The following is an 18,039-nucleotide window of genomic DNA, read 5'->3' on the forward strand; positions in this document are numbered from 1 at the left end:
ATATATATATTTGCAATATATATATATATATATATATATTTGCAATATATATATATATATATATTTGCAATATATATATATATATATATTTGCAAAGGGTTAGACTTGCACAAGTGATAGCTCTTGTGTTATTACTACATCCAAAAAAATGTCAAAATGTTATTTTAACAGTAATGAAAAGGGCTTTCAAAGGGTGCTGACTTAAATTCTTCTTATTTTGTTTATATAACTCCCGACCCCATATCAGTACATTTGCCATAGGTTGAAGGCTATGAAGGTGCTACATAATTTATGTTATAAACTTTATCTTAGAAGCAGTGAACATTAACTTTTACAGTAACCTGAATTTGTAGCAACCAGGTTGACATGCAATATAAAAGCAGGTTATTAAGTATGTCCCAGGCACACAGTGCCATTTTATAGCACAATCGAGTGACTATGTTACCTTCAGTTGTTATGAAAATGCTGAATATATCAAAAATAATGTGAAAAAAGAAATTTGTCTTTGCATCTGACGCGTTGAAATTGGCCTCTGTCTCTTTAAGGAAGTCCTACCTTTACCACTCCCGCTTCAGCACATTATCACAGCAATTCTTCTCCGTGATGCCGTTTACAGCCGTTCTTAGGAGCTCAGCAGATGCGCAGTTACAACAAGTGTTTGTTCATTGCTGCTCCCGCTAGTCTGGAGGAGCACTCTGCAGGGAGGGACTTCGGTCGGGCACAGAAGCTCCAAGGTGAAGCTTTGGGTAACTCGGCAGTGCTTCGCATGAGCAGCCGTGGTGGCATCCCTAAATGGTTGCCATGGGAGATTCAAGGATTTCTCAAGCATGCATGAATGAGTCAAAGCAACACTCTGTATGTATTTGATGAAAGAATGACATTACAGCTTCATATAAAGCTCAAAAAAGTCATGTCATTATGTAGCATAAGATTTGCATGGAACATAATAACACTGGTATTAATGCTTATATCGTAAGGATCAACAGAAAACCTCAATGTTGGTGTTTTACTCAGAGCTAATTAGTTTTTATTTGAGTTTTTGTTTGTTTTTTATATGCTAGATAAATAGCTGAGAAGCAAGAACTCTGGAAGTTTGAAGTGTAACAGAATCATGTGGCTGAATTATCGAGACATCAGCATAATTGCAGCAAGATGTTCTTCTCTGTAGCTTAGCAATAAAGACTAAGCTCAAGATGAACATGTGGATATTATTAAGTTTTTCCCCTCTGGGATTAATCAAGTATCATTCAATTGTGGTAAATTTGAATATATACCTTATTAAACATCTGTCCTTCATGACTCCAGCGACTTCTGTCATCAATTTCTTTCATCCTGAATCATCATTCTGTTGTTATATTTTGGACAAACACAAAAAAATGGTAGAAATAAATATGCAACACTCTCAATCCAGTGTCATTTAATACAATTGAATAAGATATGGATTTGAAATGTTTCATCAAAGTAGAGGAAGAAGTAGTTCAATGCAGACATTGAACTACTTCAATGTCTGCATTGACACTTGAACAGACACTTGAACATTCGTAGCCCAAATGTTTTGGGATAACATTTGGGGTCTGATATGCTCAGTGAGCTGCTTCCAAATTTGAACAACCTCTCTGTAGCCATGGTAACTGTTAGTAAAGTTATAGATGTGACTACGTAAATGACAGAAGTGTTGCTATTAAAGTCTTGGCAGCTTTATAGCCACCAAACCACACATAGGAGGAGGTTTTATGGCTTCTTTTTATGTTTCTGTACCATGCCTAGTGAAAATGTATATTTTCCTTTAAATGTTGAGCTTTGCACAGAATCTAAGTCATGTATATGCCATGTTTTCCTGAGTAACACCAAGCCCTGCATTGCTTGGCTGTGGCCCATCGTAAGCAAAGTTGCCCTTTGAACTGTTCTAACATCTCAGACATTAGCTTTATCTGTTGGCCTAATGTGGCTTTTATGCTGCTGTAAAAACTGTCATCCCCAGTAGATTAAATACAGTGATGGTGGTAAATTTTTCATACTCTCATCAAGGGTGTGAGTTTTAGCTGACCTTAAGGCTTTTAAAATCTTAACTCAACGGCAATGATTTAAAAACACAAAATTTGGGGCTCAGATAGGAATTTAGTGTAGACTTTTTTTTTTTTATACCCACATGAATAAAACTTCACCTCCAACTCGAAAAGGTATTAGAAATAGTGCCAAGTGGAACTAAAATTGTGTTAATGTCTGTGTCGGCACGATAGTGATATGAATATATGATTTTGATAAAGTACTTTTTAGAAAGTCAAATGGTGTAAGTCAAACAGTCGCAGGCCGGAGCTGAGTGTTGAGTTTAGACACTAGAAGTCAGATCCGGTTTCTTTTATTTGCTTTATCCCAACTCCTGTCTTTGAGTGCACAGCAAATAAAACAGTTTTTTTTTTTATGCATTGCATTGAAGTTTTACTTTGAAAGAGACTCTATTAGCTGGTGCAACTCACAGTGCGTAATGCTCTGCCTAATGTATGAAGCAGGAAAAACTTTGAACTAAATGACAGTATTTTTTTTGTCAAAACATTCCACTGGAATGCCATTGAGACATCTAAAGAATTATCAACGGGACATATCAAAATAGAGAATAAGCATGAATTGACTCATTATTGATCTGTCATTTAATTTAACTAGTAATCTTTATCTCATTAGCAAGCAAGAATATGCAGTAAGTTACAGCATGTACTAAGCTGTGGTCTTTTAACTGTTCATAGCAAACAGCTAACCCTATACGGGGCTTCATAACTATGATCAGAGTGACCCCTCACCAGCTGAACACTGTATTAGAGGGGAAGTATTAGGTAAAATCAGATTTTTTTTTTTTTTAGCTTTGCATGATGCTATAATGTTATTCTCTCATCAAAAACACAACCCGTGGTGTTGCTTTCATTCTTTGATGCATGTTTTAGAAACTCCTTTATCTCCATGGCAACCATTCAGCCGTGAAAAACGCCTGGTTGCTTCTCCTCTGAGCTTCGGTTTCCAAGCTTTGGCCTCACAGAGCAGCCCTCTCTGCAACTCCCCCTCTCAGCTCCTTCAGACTAGCCAGCAGCAATTAGCAAACACCTGGTGGAACTGAGCATCTGCTGAGTTCATTATAGGAGCTACTTGTCAGTGAAACGCTGGTAAAAATGTTGCTAAAGGGTTAATAGAGGGGCCATGTTGTGATGACTTCTTGAAGGTGGAGTTTCAGAAGGAGCAGGAGCTTTTAAAGAGACAGAGGGACAATTTCAAGGTATTAAATTACAAAGTAAAAATATTTGATATATGTAGCATATTTTTAACAACTGTTGGTAACATAGTAAGGGAAACACCTAATACTGCACATATAAAGGAACTTATAGCACATTTTGCATTATGAATATAATCCATCCATCCATCCATTTTCTCTACACCCTTGTCCCTTAGTGGGGTCGGGAGGGTTGCTGGTGCCTCTCCAGCTAACGTTCCGGGTGAGAGGCGGGGTCACCCTGGACAGGTCGCCAGTCTGTCTCAGGGCATAATGAATATAATGTTAAAAGATGTTAGGGAAATAGAGAACTTAAATTTCAGGCCGAAGGCCAAATTTGAATGCTGATGAATCTCATTATGTAGCAGGACGTTACAGATATACTTAAAGATAAAGTTTTTTGTTTTTTGTTTTTTTTTTCTGATGAACTAAATTTGCACTGTTATGAATATGATCAGTGAGCGAGTGTAGAGTATTACTGATGAAATGTTCTGTTGTCTTGCTGCCTTTTCAGGCATACACACGTCAGTGATTTTAATGATGTATCGTAACGGAGACACTTTATCAGCAAACGTTTCTTCCTAAATGGCCCGGATCAGTGTCAGGAACAAGAAAAAATATAAATCCTGATTGTTGCAGTGGTAGGTCTGATGTTTATACAGAGTCGGGGAAAATCCAAGAACACGAACACTGCTGTAGCAGTATGTATCAACAAAGTGTTAAATCCTGTTAAGAGGCTGTCAGCGACTCACGGACAGGAATGGATTTTCCCCGAGGACAGATTGACCTCAAAGCAAAGAAACAAATAATTACACTTTATCCAAATCTGGGAATGCTGCCATTAGGGAATCTTTTCTTCTTCTTTTTTTTCTGCTACAAGATTTATACCCCATTTACTATATAATCAGATTTTATTGGCTTTGACAGCAGAAGAACATGTTACATCTTCTAATGTTTATTCCATGATGTAGAAAAGCATTGGCTTAGGCCCTTTCCAGACTCACTAAGTGGGATCATCAAAACATTTACTTTCCTTCCGTTTCACTGGACCATCAGTTGTGCTTTAAAGATAGATATGTTTTTTTGGAAAGCGCAAGCCTGCGCTAAATAGTTACAAAATTTAATCCAGTGCTCTGCTCCTCCGGGCCTATCAGCTCACCAAATGTTACGAACACGTGTTTCTGACAGCCACTTCATAACTTGTCAGCACTGGGAGGTCTGAGGAGAATTGAACCTCAGGCTTGTAGTCAGCACAGCTCCTTTAATATGATTGTTTTTTTGGGGGGTTTTTTCTCCAGCCTGCTGCTGTGTTCGCATGCTGGGAATCTGTCTCTTAAAAACCTGAGGAGCGGCGGTGGCCGATACCGCTGCCATCGCTCACCTTTCATGTCAGATCCCGCTGCGAAGCCAGGTGATTTAGCTCGGCTTTATTTGCTCTCGCAAAAGAAAAAAAAAAAAAACACGGGGATCACCATTAGCTTAAGAAGAGTAATAACAGGGATTCTCTGCTAACAACTCACATCTGCAATTCTTCCAGCGGTATAAACTCAGGCTAACTGAGCCAATTGACTCAATTTGTGAAAGACACACCACTGATATTTTGTAGGTGTTGGAAGATCTATTCAGCTTGTCTTTGGATGGGTGATTGTGGTTCAGTTGTAAGATCAAATTGCTTCAAAACAGTTGCACAATGTGATGTTAAGCGGTGTGTGTAGTGCCGTGAATAAGTATCGACATGCTAACAAATGTTTTCTGCTTCTGCCTTGGTTTTCATCACACTTACTGTACATGTTTCAGATCATTGAACAAGTTTTAATGTTGGGCAAAGAAAACATCCTTAAAGGGAAAAAAAAGTGATTGCTTTCCTTAAACCCAGTAGTTGTGCCAATCTGTTCCTCAGGTTTTGGCAGTAAATGCCGTATACCCTTTCCAAAAATTGTGGAACAACTCTGGTTCCCTCTGTTTCGCAGAACAGTTTGAAAGCAGCTCCGCTGGTGGATTTTTGAGCAGGAACTGTTTACTCCCATCATTTCTCCGAGTTTATTTTCCAGCTGTTTGGAATGAGAGTCTGCTCCTTTTGAAGTCAATTTTTCTTTGAAACAACCGTTGCAAATAAAAACTCCTGACTTAACTCCTCATTCCAGTGTGGTGTGTCAGTGGCGGTCAGCCTCGGTGCTTTTTCTAAAACAAAGAGAAAATAGCAGAAATTAGGTTTTATTGGGACCAAACAATGGTGTGCATTCAGTCAGTGTGAAAATTATGGCTTTTCTCGGGGTTGTTGTTTTGATCATTATCTTTTTCTATATGGTAGTAATATAGATATGGCACACCAACTCACAAATGGCAGTTTTGCATAACTCAGACTGGAGGAGGAGGTTGATCATGTTTGGTCATGTGACAGTGATGGTAATGCAGCAAAGGATTATGGGGTGTTTAACTGAAGCAAAGAAGCAGTGGTTGTCAAAATGGGTATTGAAATATAAATAAAATATTTCAATATGAATGTAAATGTTAGTAACTGTTGGTTATCTGCCATAACATCAATATGATACTGGATATTTATATCAGCTGAAATTGTCATGTGGTTAAAATGATTTATTTTCAAGCAGTCTACAGAGTAATACAATAAGTTAAGACACATAACAGCAAAGGATATCTATGGTCGCACCAACAGCAATTGGTGCGACCATTGCTGTTGGTCGCACCAATTTCCAGCTGGTGGAAATTGGTGTGTTTATGATATCATAAACACTCAGTGCTTATGATATCATAAGCACTGAGTGTTTCATCAAGTTTTAATCTTCTTGTAATTGTTTGAGTCTCTTAATTTGAAGTAAGGAAGGAAGTAGTTCTTGTGTTTCCCTGTGTCGACATAGTTGATTAATAAAAATTGTTCATTGTCCAGACTGCTAGCACAGTTTCCTATATTACTTTCTCCTTTCAGCTGTGAAAACATAAAGCGGTCTCATTTTCAGTGTTTTTTTTTTTTTTTTTTGGGGTAAGAAGAAAGAAATCCACCGACTACTGATTCTATAAAATCTTTGCTCTATTTTTGGAAAATACATGAATGAAGATTTTCCAAAACACCTGTAAAATCTCATCACTCATTGTAGAAAAACGATCCGTCATAAGGGGAGTCGGGATGATGAGTACTTTTCCAAGTGCCAGTTTAAGAGGGCAGGAAAATGTGGAATCGGTTATTCACATGGAACGTGTTCAGAAAGGGAAACATCTAAACAATGTGGGTCACTGCAGCACTGGAGTTCCTCAAACCTGGATTGCCTGTGAAGCAGCTGCCGGTGTCCTGTAGTGTCAAAACAGTGAGTGAAGAGGCAGCGTCTCATAGACGTACTAGTCAACTTTAAGGACTTGAAGGAGCTTGATGTGGGCCCCATTGTGTGTTTGCATGTAGCAAGCTGCTTTTCTTTGGCTATTTTCCAGTACATGTGGCATATTTTTGACATATCTATGTAGAGGGACGAAACATATACAAATGAACCAAATGTTTCCAACATCGGACCAATGGGATTTCCGTTATCTTAAGTGGACTCCCAGTAGAACCCTCACTCTGATGGCATTGCTGTCTCATAAGGTGTTTTTTTTAATCTGGAGACATTACACTGTCTTCACTGTCAGATACTTCATTAATTCTGGGGCACAAAAAGGCCTCCACTGTTTGGTCTATAAAAGACTGAGTCGTTCTGTTATAGCTGAAGGTTCAGTGTCAATCGTTGAAAAAAACTCTGTGACGGTTCCAAAAAACCAGGACATAAGACGCCTCACGCCTCAACGTCACTGAGAACATACCATTCTGTCAGCATACACAAAAGAATATGTAGTTTGAATTTCATGTATTTAATTTTTTTTGTTGACTTCAACAGCAGGCATAAGTAACATTGGTTGGATTCAATCTGTGTTTTTCTTGAATGCTTTGCAAAGACTTCCCATGTCTGCTTATATATATATATATATATATATATATATATATATATATATATTTATTTATTTATATATGTCATCAAATTCTTCCACTCCTATTTGCTATTGAAAAGCCTTTAGGTGATGTTGGATAATTGTTCAGTTTCCACTGAACAATGCCTGGTCTCCTTGTGAACCAAACTCTGTACAGGTCAACCAATTTGGCGGTGAACTTTTTTTTTCACCATAAAGAACAAAATGACTTTGCCCATTTGTTTCCCATGCTTCCCACCCATAACACTCACGTCCACTCATCTCCGTCTGTTGATTTGAGTGGATAAGCTGAAGCTGAGGTGAAAGCCTCTGCACCCCATCTGCCTTTTACATGATGCCTTTCCGTTAGCCTTTCCTGCTCTTGATGGAGCATTGTTTCTTTCCTTTCCTGTTTTGGTTGGGCTTGACAAACATATAGAAAGAGCTGGCAATCTGGGAGCTGCAGTTTGTGTGAAACATTCTACAGCTTTTGTTCTCTCGGTTCTAGTTTATCCTCACGAGAACCAAAGAGACAGCATGATTAGAAAATCTTAATCCAAATAAACTGCGGCGATGAACGCCGCTGCGCCTGTTGAAGCCTGGTTCTGTGGTTAAGTCAACAATGATCTCTTAATTCCACTCTCTTTAGAGCACTTTAAAGCTGCATTTGCCATGGAGCTGGTTGCCATTCAAGGTTCCCGAACTAACTCGGGCAAGACGGTGACTGGCCCTGATCTATATTAAGAGAACAACTGCAGGTCCATTGCATAATATTGTCGGATTGGCGCTGACATCAGAAAAGAGGTCAGCCAATGGCGGCTTTCTGCTGATGAGCCTTTAAAGTATCAGTTGATAGACGTGTTTACGTTACCTGGCCTTGCTAAAGGGGAGTCGCTCCTTCAAACATATTCAAAGCCTTTCCTTCCTCAAAACAACATCAAATTCTAAAAACATAGCTCTGTTTAAATATATCTGCACTATCTGTAGTCTTTTGTTGGTCTGTGCTTCCCATGCATTGTCATTCGGAACGTCAGCCTAAAACCCCAAAGCAGCAATCTCACAATGAGAATGTCATTCATTGTTAGAGGCTCCACAGGACGGCTTTAAATAAACCCTGTGAAAGGTTTATTTTTTTTTGTTTCTTTCATCGTCCATAAGCAGCTAGTCGAGAATCATTTATTACTATTCAGTCAAGGTAACAACCAAAAGCAGGTCAATTAAAATGACAGATTGTATTAGAAGTGAACAAAGATTTTCCAATTCGATCGAAGTTATACCGAATAAATTTACACTTCTGAGTTGTGAGTTTAGTGTCTTATTGTTTTATTTTATTTTACATTGTCACAATTTCCCCAATTCACTCCTGTGGTCAATTTTTACATGTTATTTCTATTATCTAATCCCAAAGAGGAAGCCAGCAGATATTTGAGTGATTTCAAATATGACACTTGTTTTCCACTCTGACCCTGGTGACACAGAGGAAAACCTGCTGATTCGCTTGTTAGGTTAAAAAAATAATGCAAAAGTTTTGGGTGGGAAGAGCTAAAAAGTCATATTTTTAGTATAAATGTTTTAATTATTTTTTATTTATTTATTTTTGGAAGCACTAGCTGTCCTGCAACTAATGATTGATAATAAAAAATTATTATATTTTAGGTCTAAATTCAAATAAAAAATAGTTTGTGTTTTCAAAAAAAAGTCTCTGAAACATCGACATCATCACTGTGTACGTGAGACAGAAGAAATAATAAAAAAACAACTAATGAATGTCCTCATGTTGCTTAATTATTAACTATCATCTGGTCATAATGACATGGATATGGTTCAGCTGATTGCCAATTGTTATCTCTCTTGATTCACAGAGTTGGATAGACGTCTGTGTCCATTTCCTGCTGTTCATGACGCTTGGGGTACATTCAGCTGCGACTGGAAAAGTGGTCAATGATATTGACAGGAGAGTCCCTGATTTGGTAAGATTTGGAAATTAAACCGTTTAGGCAACATTTTCAATGATGAATTAGGTACTGTTGGTGTTTTCTGTACATAAAATCACACTAAACATTTCCTGCTTTACATGAGTCAAGACATTATGTCCATTTAGTAAATACCAAAGTAATGAAGAATAGAAGTTTAAATAGATTTCCTTGGTGTTGGGTAGAATTGCCTATAGTTATTGCCTCAAGCTCTTCATAATTGTTTGTTGGAATTTCTTTTGACAGAACCAGTACAACTGAGTCAAGTCTGTAGTCTGCCCTACTAGCTACTGCAAAGCATTAATGTTGTTGTCCGCTTTCTATCTGATTTAGAAGACCAAGTTGTACATTTTCTATTTGGGAGAGCCACTGGTGCCCAAGTTGTAATATTCTGGCAGAAATCTGGAAATGTTGTTATAATATTTCCACATAAACTTCTTCCCTCGTGATGCTCTTCATTTTTGCTAAATGCACCTTTTGCTTGTCCAACGACGTCTCAAGAGGAAGCGTTGTGTTTGGTAATCCTAACTAACCCTAAAAAAGGAAGTGTTTAGTTTTATTTTATGCCAGTCATGAGAAAATAAGTGTGTATGTAAACCTTTGGATTCTGGATGTCTTCAATAAAACACAAAAATGTTTTTACTTTTGCTACTTTTGTTTCAACAGAGACAAAATATTCCAAAAGATTATAAAATCCCCATCAAGTTCATTCCCAAAGAAATGGTAAGTCGTCTTCCTCTCTCCTTGTGTTCATTCTTTAATGAATGAAAAAAATAATTTACTGACAAGACCTGAGCTTTCTGGAAGGTTGATACAACAACAACCTTTGCTGCAACAAAGTATCAACCAACCAAGTATTTTTAATGTTTAAAGTATTTTGGTTCTAAGTTGTTCAGTGATTTATAAACTATCAGCAGTTTATTTTAAAGTCTGTTCTCTCAGTGAAAAGACTTTAGAACCGGGTGATGAGCTCTATGCTCCTGGTTTTAGTCAGAACACCAGCAGCAGCGTTCTGGATCAGCTGATTGATTTTTTTTAGGCAGACCTGTGAAGACACCATTTCAGAAATCAATGTGATAAACGCATGGATGAGTTTAATACCTTTAATTTAAAAAACAAAAACCTTCATTAACCAAACATTATGACCACTGAAAGCTAAAAAAAAAACACTTGTAAAAGAGGCATTATGGCAATCACAGGTTACTCATAGTATTGCAACAGCCTAAATTTTATGAACGTTTTACCAATAACACGGTGGGACAACCAAGACATTTGGCCATGCAACTGACTTTGAACTTCCAAACTCATAGGATGTGATGGATTCAATATATTTTATCTATCAGTCTGGAAGACTCTATTGTCTCCAGTTCCAGACAACCCAGGTCATACTGTAATTCCCAAATGTGTCCATTTCTTAACCGGATTTCTTTAAGTGATACCAGCTGTCCTGGGGTGACTTTCATTACTAAAACTGTTGCATATTTTTCACAGACTTTCTGTCTTTTTGTTGTTGTTTTTCCTCCAGGGCGACATGTGTTGGGCAAAGTTAAATCTTTACTACTTGGAGGAGAGCTTGAAGGATTTATCTGAAAAGTTTGGAAACATTTCATCTAATAATCTCAACATACAAATACTCATCCAATTCATTGAAGAGAAGCGGATAGGAATCAGTAATATGGCGAGTTCCCATAATTAATTATCATATAAATAATGACTTTGCTGATTATCTAGAAAACTTTATAGTGGCGTGTGATTGTCTCTCCTTATCACTTATGACTAATTGCTAGTGCCTCTGTTCTCATCCTTACAGAATACACAAATGTTAGAGTTTGAGTGCCACTACAGAGATGATAAGTGGGAAACAGGGAAATACTTTAACTTTGTCGAGGAGGTGTGTAATACTGCAGACAGAGAAAGACCTGAAGAGGAATGTGATCCACCTCCCTGTCCCACCACACCGATACCGACAGAAGAATCCTCTTCAGGTACCGCCGGCTTCATTCTTCTTGTATTTAGAGGGAAAAATGTGACTTAGATGTGAACCTTAATAAGAAACAATCAACAAATATTCTGCAGGAAAAACTTATGTGTGTGATGACATAGATGAACTACAGCGTGTGGGTTTATTTTAGTTTGACTAACATATAGAATGTTGAACTTTATGATTTGCTAAGAAAGATGGAAAGAAGCAAAGGAAGAAAGAAAGACTGAAATTTTCAAAAACACGTTTATTCACTCAGTAGTGATCCATATAAACGTTCAACTCAACTTCAGGACAACGCATTCATGAATGAAAGTTCAGAATTATGAACAATTCTAAAATGAACAGAGCACCTTCGTAATCCCAGATGCTTTGAAAAACATCCAGCTCAGCCATTCTGAAATAATATTAATATTGCGCTAGTCACACTCTTGAAAAGCTGTGCACAATCAGTATTCTGTTCAAAATTAACTACTCGAATAAAAGGCCAACTTTGCTTGACCAAGAAAAAAATTCAACAACTGTCATTTTTTTCTTCTTCTTTCTTTTGTTGCTTGAAAAACCAAAAAATGAAACTGTTCTGTGAAACCTTCTCCAAATCCCTGAGTAGTGTAAATAAATCCACTGTTCTTAAAACCAGGAAGAAAGAAGCTGCCTTTCTAGTGAACATAAATAGAAGCTGCAGTTTGTTTTCCCAAAAGTGAGATTTTTATAGCCATATGAAATGTTCCTGCTGGATTTTCTGGAATACGTGTAAACTACAACGCTTGAACCGAACTGCTTGTTTGAGAACCTCAGAGGGTTATCTTAATTCAGACTGTTGCCGAATTTGAGCTCATAAACTCTCTCCTACGTAGCCATTGCTTTAGTGTGTGGCTGATCCTCTTCAATAGCTGAATGGTGGCCTAAATTCTTGTAAAACAAAGAGCAGACTGTTTTGTTTTTGGCCTGAGGGGGTCTCAGCACATGTAAATCCTTTATCCTATGGACTCAGAAAAAAAACAGAGAAGAAGATCTCATGTACAGATATAAGTTTCAAAAGGGTTTTTTTATATTTGTATCTGTCTACAATGGCTCTAGTATGCCGTCGTACATTTCCTTACTGCAGACTATAAGCAGATCGTAACAATTTCATTTAAATCTGAAATTGTCAGCGACTGGAATGCATTCAGTTCCAAGACAAGAAAGTACAACATGTTAGAGGTCAAGACAAAACACATTTTTCACGATATTTTGGGGAAAAACTACAAATCCCAAAAAAATTTAGAGAGAGGATGTTATGATCTGTGTTTTCTGTGTGGTTATTTTTGAGGTTTTTCTGTGTTTTAGTTTTCCCCTGTGAGTCTGTCTTCCCTCTTGATTGCTCCCCAGATGTGTCTACTTACCTGATTACCCTCCCTGTGTATTTAAACCCACCTGTTGTCTTTGTCTCTTGTCGGGTCCTTGTCTAATGTTGACTTACGTGCGTCGGTTTCTGTCGAGTTTTCCAGTGGTACTGTGAAGTCCTGGTCAACTAAGCTCCGTGTCAGACTTCACGACAGTGCTACCGGTACTAGCCGTGTGCTTTAGTTCTCTCCTGTGCTGCCTGTCCTGGACTGTCTTTGTGCATTATTGTCAGCATTACATCCATTATTTCACTACAACCTGAGTTCAGCCTGCGTTCAACCTCACCACCACCCACACCTTATGACAGAAGGACCCAACCACAACCGGTGAGGAACGCTACCAGCAGCATGGACCCAGTATTCACCCAAACAGTTGCACCCGTTTACCCATTCCTGAGGTCCAAGGATGTCTACAACATTGAGTTCGAGGAGGATTTTTTTATTTTTTTCAAGATGTTTCAAGAAGACCCGTTTATGTTAGAAATAGTTCAAGAGCTCTACGAGCTCTGTCATGTTCCTCTTATGACAGAGGAATCTGTGAAATTTGCAAAAATACCCCTGTTCATATTGACTCTCCATGTGTTTTGGTTTTTAGACTTGTTTAATTGTGAGACAATTAAACAATTAAAATAGAAAAGGTCTATCCTTTTGAGGTTAGACCACCCAAAAATTTCAATTCACTACTTCAACATGTCTTCACTCAAGTGAAATAAAAAGTAGCCATCCTATTAGTTACTTAGGTATCATTAAGTAGGAGCAGAAAATAATATTTGGTGAAAATGCTACTCAAGTACTGAGTAACTGACCAGACTACCTGATTGAATATTTTAAAATAATGTCAGCTTATAAACTTAGAAATCAGCTAATTCTGGTATTTTAAATGCTAAAATGAAGGGGGAAAAAAGTTACTCAAATAAATGCTAGTTACTAGTTATTACATGCATAAAGCTTGAACAATTTGTTATTAAATTGAATGGTATAAAACTAGTTTGGGAGTACAAGTACATTTTGTGTGAATTTCTTTTTTTTCTTTTTTTTTTTTACATGCTTTTGGGGGGCTTGTTGCACAAAGACCAACAGCCCTTCCAAAATGGACCCCCCTTTTGGGTCCTAAAACTGCTTTGCCTTCATATAAAAAATTAAAAAAAAATCACAACAAATTGACAAAATGTACAAACTGGCTGAAAACCTTTGGGATCTCGCCGGAACCACTGAAGGGAACTTTCCATTTCCACTGTCTCTGAAGCTAATCTCCAAATCCTAACCAGCAGCAAGCCGTGCTCCTGCTTTGCTTACGATTGTGAAACTGCTGCCACCTGGTATGGAGCATTGTGAGCGAGCTGTATTTAGGGCAGATCTCTTGTGGCTTTTTAGGAGAAGCTTTTAATCTGCCACCATTATTTCCACACAAGAACTCAGCAAGATAAAAACTCAGGACTGGCCTCAGTGCTTAGAATGCCCATTGAGACACGGCTGAGTCACAGGACTAAGGGAAGATGTCCCAAGGTAGCGCGGTGTTTAAAAGGAAGAAAAGGGCTGAAACCTGATTGTATACGTGTTGATTACAGAGCAATCTTCCAATCTTTCCAAAGTGCTTTTCTTTTTTTTTTTTTCTTTTTTTTTGCCACCAGATCAGATGTTTTTGTGTGTTGTTTGGGGGAGGGATAAAAAGAGTACCTCTGAAGTGACTATTTACTACCTAACAATGAATGTTTTCATCATCAGACAGTTATGCTTCACTCTGTCAGTCTTTTGTCTTCAGTTTTTGTCGCTGTCTCCTGAACTCCCTTTTTTTTATCTTCTTGTTTTCAGCTCAGTATACGTCAGGCCAAGACACGTCACTCAGTATCTCTACTAAAGAAATAGCGCGCTCATCAGGTAAAGTCTCTTATTAACTTTTCGATAGACCAACTTTTTCTTCATGAACTTACTCTTGGCCTGTGATTTTGTACAACTGTAGAAACAAAAATGATTCAAGGGTTTTCAAGGTTTCATCCCAGAAAACTGCCCAGATTGGAATTAAGTGCTTTTGGGATTGTTTGGTCACCCGACCAAACAATCCCAAAAGCACTTAATTCCAATCTGGTTAGGTTAGCTTTTAGCTTTTAGCTTTTAGAATGGTGTTCAACTTTCCTCAGTGGTTGGGTATTATGATCCATATTTTAGTTACAACAGTGTTATGCAAAATTTTTTCAGGTTTTTTTTTTTTCACATTAGCAGCAGCAATTCTCCTATTCAAACATCTCCACACATTCCAGTCGTGCTTGCAGGCTGACTTTATTAGGACTCTTTTAATGGTGTACGTTTGCTCTGAATTGGGAGGAATTTTGCTCACATATCAGAATGTAACCACTGCGAGGGAGTTGGTTTGACATGTATTTGTTGTATAAATATTGCTTTGTGTTCTTCACATGATCTCCTTTTAGCCTTTCTTCTCCCACAGCTGTGGATGAATAGAAAGTCTGTGGTAGCTAAGTTCAGTTAAAGTTGTTTCCGTGGCACCTGGGGGGATTTTGCAATGTAGCAAAGGAATGACTGGTTTCTGTAGTCATGAAAAATTTTAAGAATCTGGGAGAGGTAAAGATTTGGGACAGATAGTGTCAATTTGGGAAAACCTAAGAAAGTAGCGAAGTTCCACTGGAGGTGAATTTATCTTCATCACTGCAGACAAAGCGTCTGCATAACATAGCATGACATTAAGCAACATAATCGTTGGGCTATTGCTATAACTTTTTTTTAAATCAAATGCAGTGTTGTCTGTGTATTCCATAAACTGCATGGCATCTTTTTTACCTACATACAAAAACATGCATAGCAGCCTGGATTAGCAAGAGATCAAATTAAATTTGGCTTCATGACTTTGGAACCTCTGGAGATAATGATGCAAAGAAGGATTCTTCATAAAATCAAGGAAAATTATAGACAACCCTGACCTATCATCTTCATGAGACTGTCTTGGGAAGGCAGAGTATTTTCAGTCAGAGGCTTTTTGAGATTTACTGCAATACAGACGGCTACAAGAGATCTTTCCTGCCAGCAGCAATCACCATGTGCAATCACCATGTACAATAACTCTTTAAAGAATTAATGAGTTACAACAACATCTATCTTCCTTTTGAAGTTAATAAAGTACTTTTGAATTTGAGTATCAGATACCTTGATCTATGCCTTAAATAAAACCCTGGGCAGAAATACAACAGTGTGTTGGATGAATAGCATGATACATAAATGCACAGTTTCAACTTTTTACTATCGACTTTAGGGAGTTTTTTACATCCTACATTTTTGCTCAGAAAAGATCTCTGTGGAAACCTGTAAAAAACACAACATAAACAAGATAAATTAATGTTGTTTATAATGAAAACCAAAGACTCATCTTTACCTTTATCGTCAGCTAAGCTGTACATGTTGGACTACTGAAAATATCCCCTAGTCATCCACCAGTGTTTTAGTTGAACATCAACAAAAAACCCTGTTGCTTACAATATAGCTTACTGTAGTAGTTAGCTTGAAAAATCTGCTCTACCAGGTCGCAAGGACGAGGCGAAAACCAATGACGAAACGACACGAGATAACAGCAGTGCCTCAGTTTTGTAGGTGTTAACTTGGTCTACCAAATTCTCTATTTCTTCAGAGCTCTGAGGATCTGAGACATTCACTGGACAAATGAGAAAGTGCCATTCAGGTTCCAGCTACTTGGAACCTAAATGGCACTTCTATTAATTTAGCAGATCTATCTAAGTTAATAGATCTGCTGCAGACTGGTTGGTTCCAGATGCCACATCACACCAGATGTCTAACGGTGGTTCTACAGCAACAGTTTTAGCTGATTTTTGCTCTAACAGAAGGAACATTTTGACAATTTCACACAGGGCGATTGTACAATAAAAAAAAAGGCACTAATTGATTTCTTTATCTACTGTATGTCAAATCCAGTACTGACTAGAGGCAAAAGGTTTATGAGTTTTCCTTTTTCTTTTTTTTCTGTTTTTCCATTCCAGCTTCATCGCCAAGTCCCCTTCGCCAGGTGGTGGAGAAAAGCCTTTTCTCCTTACTGTTTATCCCACTGCTGGCCCTAATCTTCCTGCTTGTGTGGAAGGTGAGCTAACGTTTAACCCCTGACACAAGGTCATAAAACTTCACGAGTCGCTCCAGAGATAAAACCTGTTTCTCTGGGGGTTTTATGGTGATGTCGGAAGATAGTTGTTTCTTTTTTCCACAGTATTTATTATAACCATCGGCAGCCTTTCAACTTTTCGCCGACGCTAAAGAGTCTAGTGAGTGTTTGGCACATTATTATAATTTTTTTTAACCCTTTGCAGGTCAGGTCAAGAAGGAACGTAGAGCATCCTCGATCAAATCGTGGAGAAGAAGAAAGCTTTACAGAGCCGATGGCACCTCAGCCAGCCGGTGAAACGTCAGAAAAGTAAGCTGCTTCTGTCGTTTTCCACAGCTTGTGCATCTTGCAAATGAATGCAATTAACAACATAATTGTTATTTGTGTTCTTTTTGTATTTTGTTTAATCTCTTGTCATCAATGACATGGGGTCTGGACTCGATTATTCTAACTTCTGAGGATAGAAAAATCTGCAGTGAACAAGAAAGAAGTGGAAACACAAACCACAGAGTCATATAACTTGATAAGAAGCAGGTGTGCTCTTAAACGAGCGATATGCACTGTAAAAACTGTGAAGTGGTAGTTTCTTGAAAGAACTGGGACTTTGTCCAAAAGCAGGGTTACTATACAATTACACAATGAAAGGTCATGGAACTTCAAATCATAAGAAGGACAGTAAATCTGGACTGCAGTGCTTCAGCTGTTTGAGCTTTGAGAATTTGCATTGAATTTTTAAAGCCCTCACCTTTACTTGACTTCCCCACCTCAACCCTCGCAGTAAGTGTAATATATCATCACAGCCAGTTAAATGGTATGATATGTCAGAAGTATGTAGGGTACTACCAAAACTGAATAGTTTTTATATCGTATTTTCTTCCATTTAATTAAATAATACACTAGTTTTAGAATTTCCTACTAATTTTAAACAGAAAAACAGTATCTCAATATAACATTAAAAATGCAAGTGCAAATACTCCACCTTCTTCAATAAACTCATATCTTGCTTCTGCTGTCAATGTTTAATCCAGCAGGAAAACACTTTTGCCAAAGCAGGAAGCTAGCGTTAGCTTGTCTGAACTTTGTTTTTATATGACTTGTTCATAATTCAGCTCATAGCATCTTTCAGTGCAGTTGCAGTTAAGGGTGTGCCAAACAAAACTTTCAGAAAGACACTTAACACTCGATTTTGGATGTTGTAGAACTAAATATGATTGAGCTGCACTAAGGGAAGCGCTCCACAGCGACTCCCACCAGCTCCTACAGACTAGTGCCAGCAGCAATTAGCAATTAGCTGAGCTTATCATGTAAACTACAGCACTGCTAAGAACTGTTGGAAGCAACATGGAGAAACTCTGTTGTGGTGGAGTGTTGTAAAG

At 37.9% G+C, this 18,039-nt stretch overlaps 1 protein-coding gene across 1 annotated transcript in view; it reads left to right on the forward strand.

Annotated features, from left to right (window-relative positions):
• The window catches only part of kitlga (kit ligand a), a 40,669-nt gene extending 22,663 nt beyond the window's left edge, over positions 1 to 18,006 (forward strand). Inside the window, exons 2-8 of the mRNA XM_015058660.1 lie at positions 9,070 to 9,177; positions 9,847 to 9,903; positions 10,706 to 10,858; positions 10,991 to 11,165; positions 14,359 to 14,424; positions 16,548 to 16,645; positions 16,869 to 18,006. Of these exons, the coding sequence (XP_014914146.1) occupies positions 9,070 to 9,177; positions 9,847 to 9,903; positions 10,706 to 10,858; positions 10,991 to 11,165; positions 14,359 to 14,424; positions 16,548 to 16,645; positions 16,869 to 16,976 (765 nt within the window). The 3' untranslated portion in view covers positions 16,977 to 18,006. The remainder of the gene's footprint in view (positions 1 to 9,069; positions 9,178 to 9,846; positions 9,904 to 10,705; positions 10,859 to 10,990; positions 11,166 to 14,358; positions 14,425 to 16,547; positions 16,646 to 16,868) is intronic.
• Positions 18,007 to 18,039: the final 33 nt, after the last annotated feature.

The sequence above is a fragment of the Poecilia latipinna genome, unplaced genomic scaffold (assembly GCF_001443285.1).
Source record: "Poecilia latipinna isolate Pla-1442-1.1 unplaced genomic scaffold, P_latipinna-1.0 Scaffold1561, whole genome shotgun sequence".
NCBI classification, from domain to species: domain Eukaryota; kingdom Metazoa; phylum Chordata; class Actinopteri; order Cyprinodontiformes; family Poeciliidae; genus Poecilia; species Poecilia latipinna.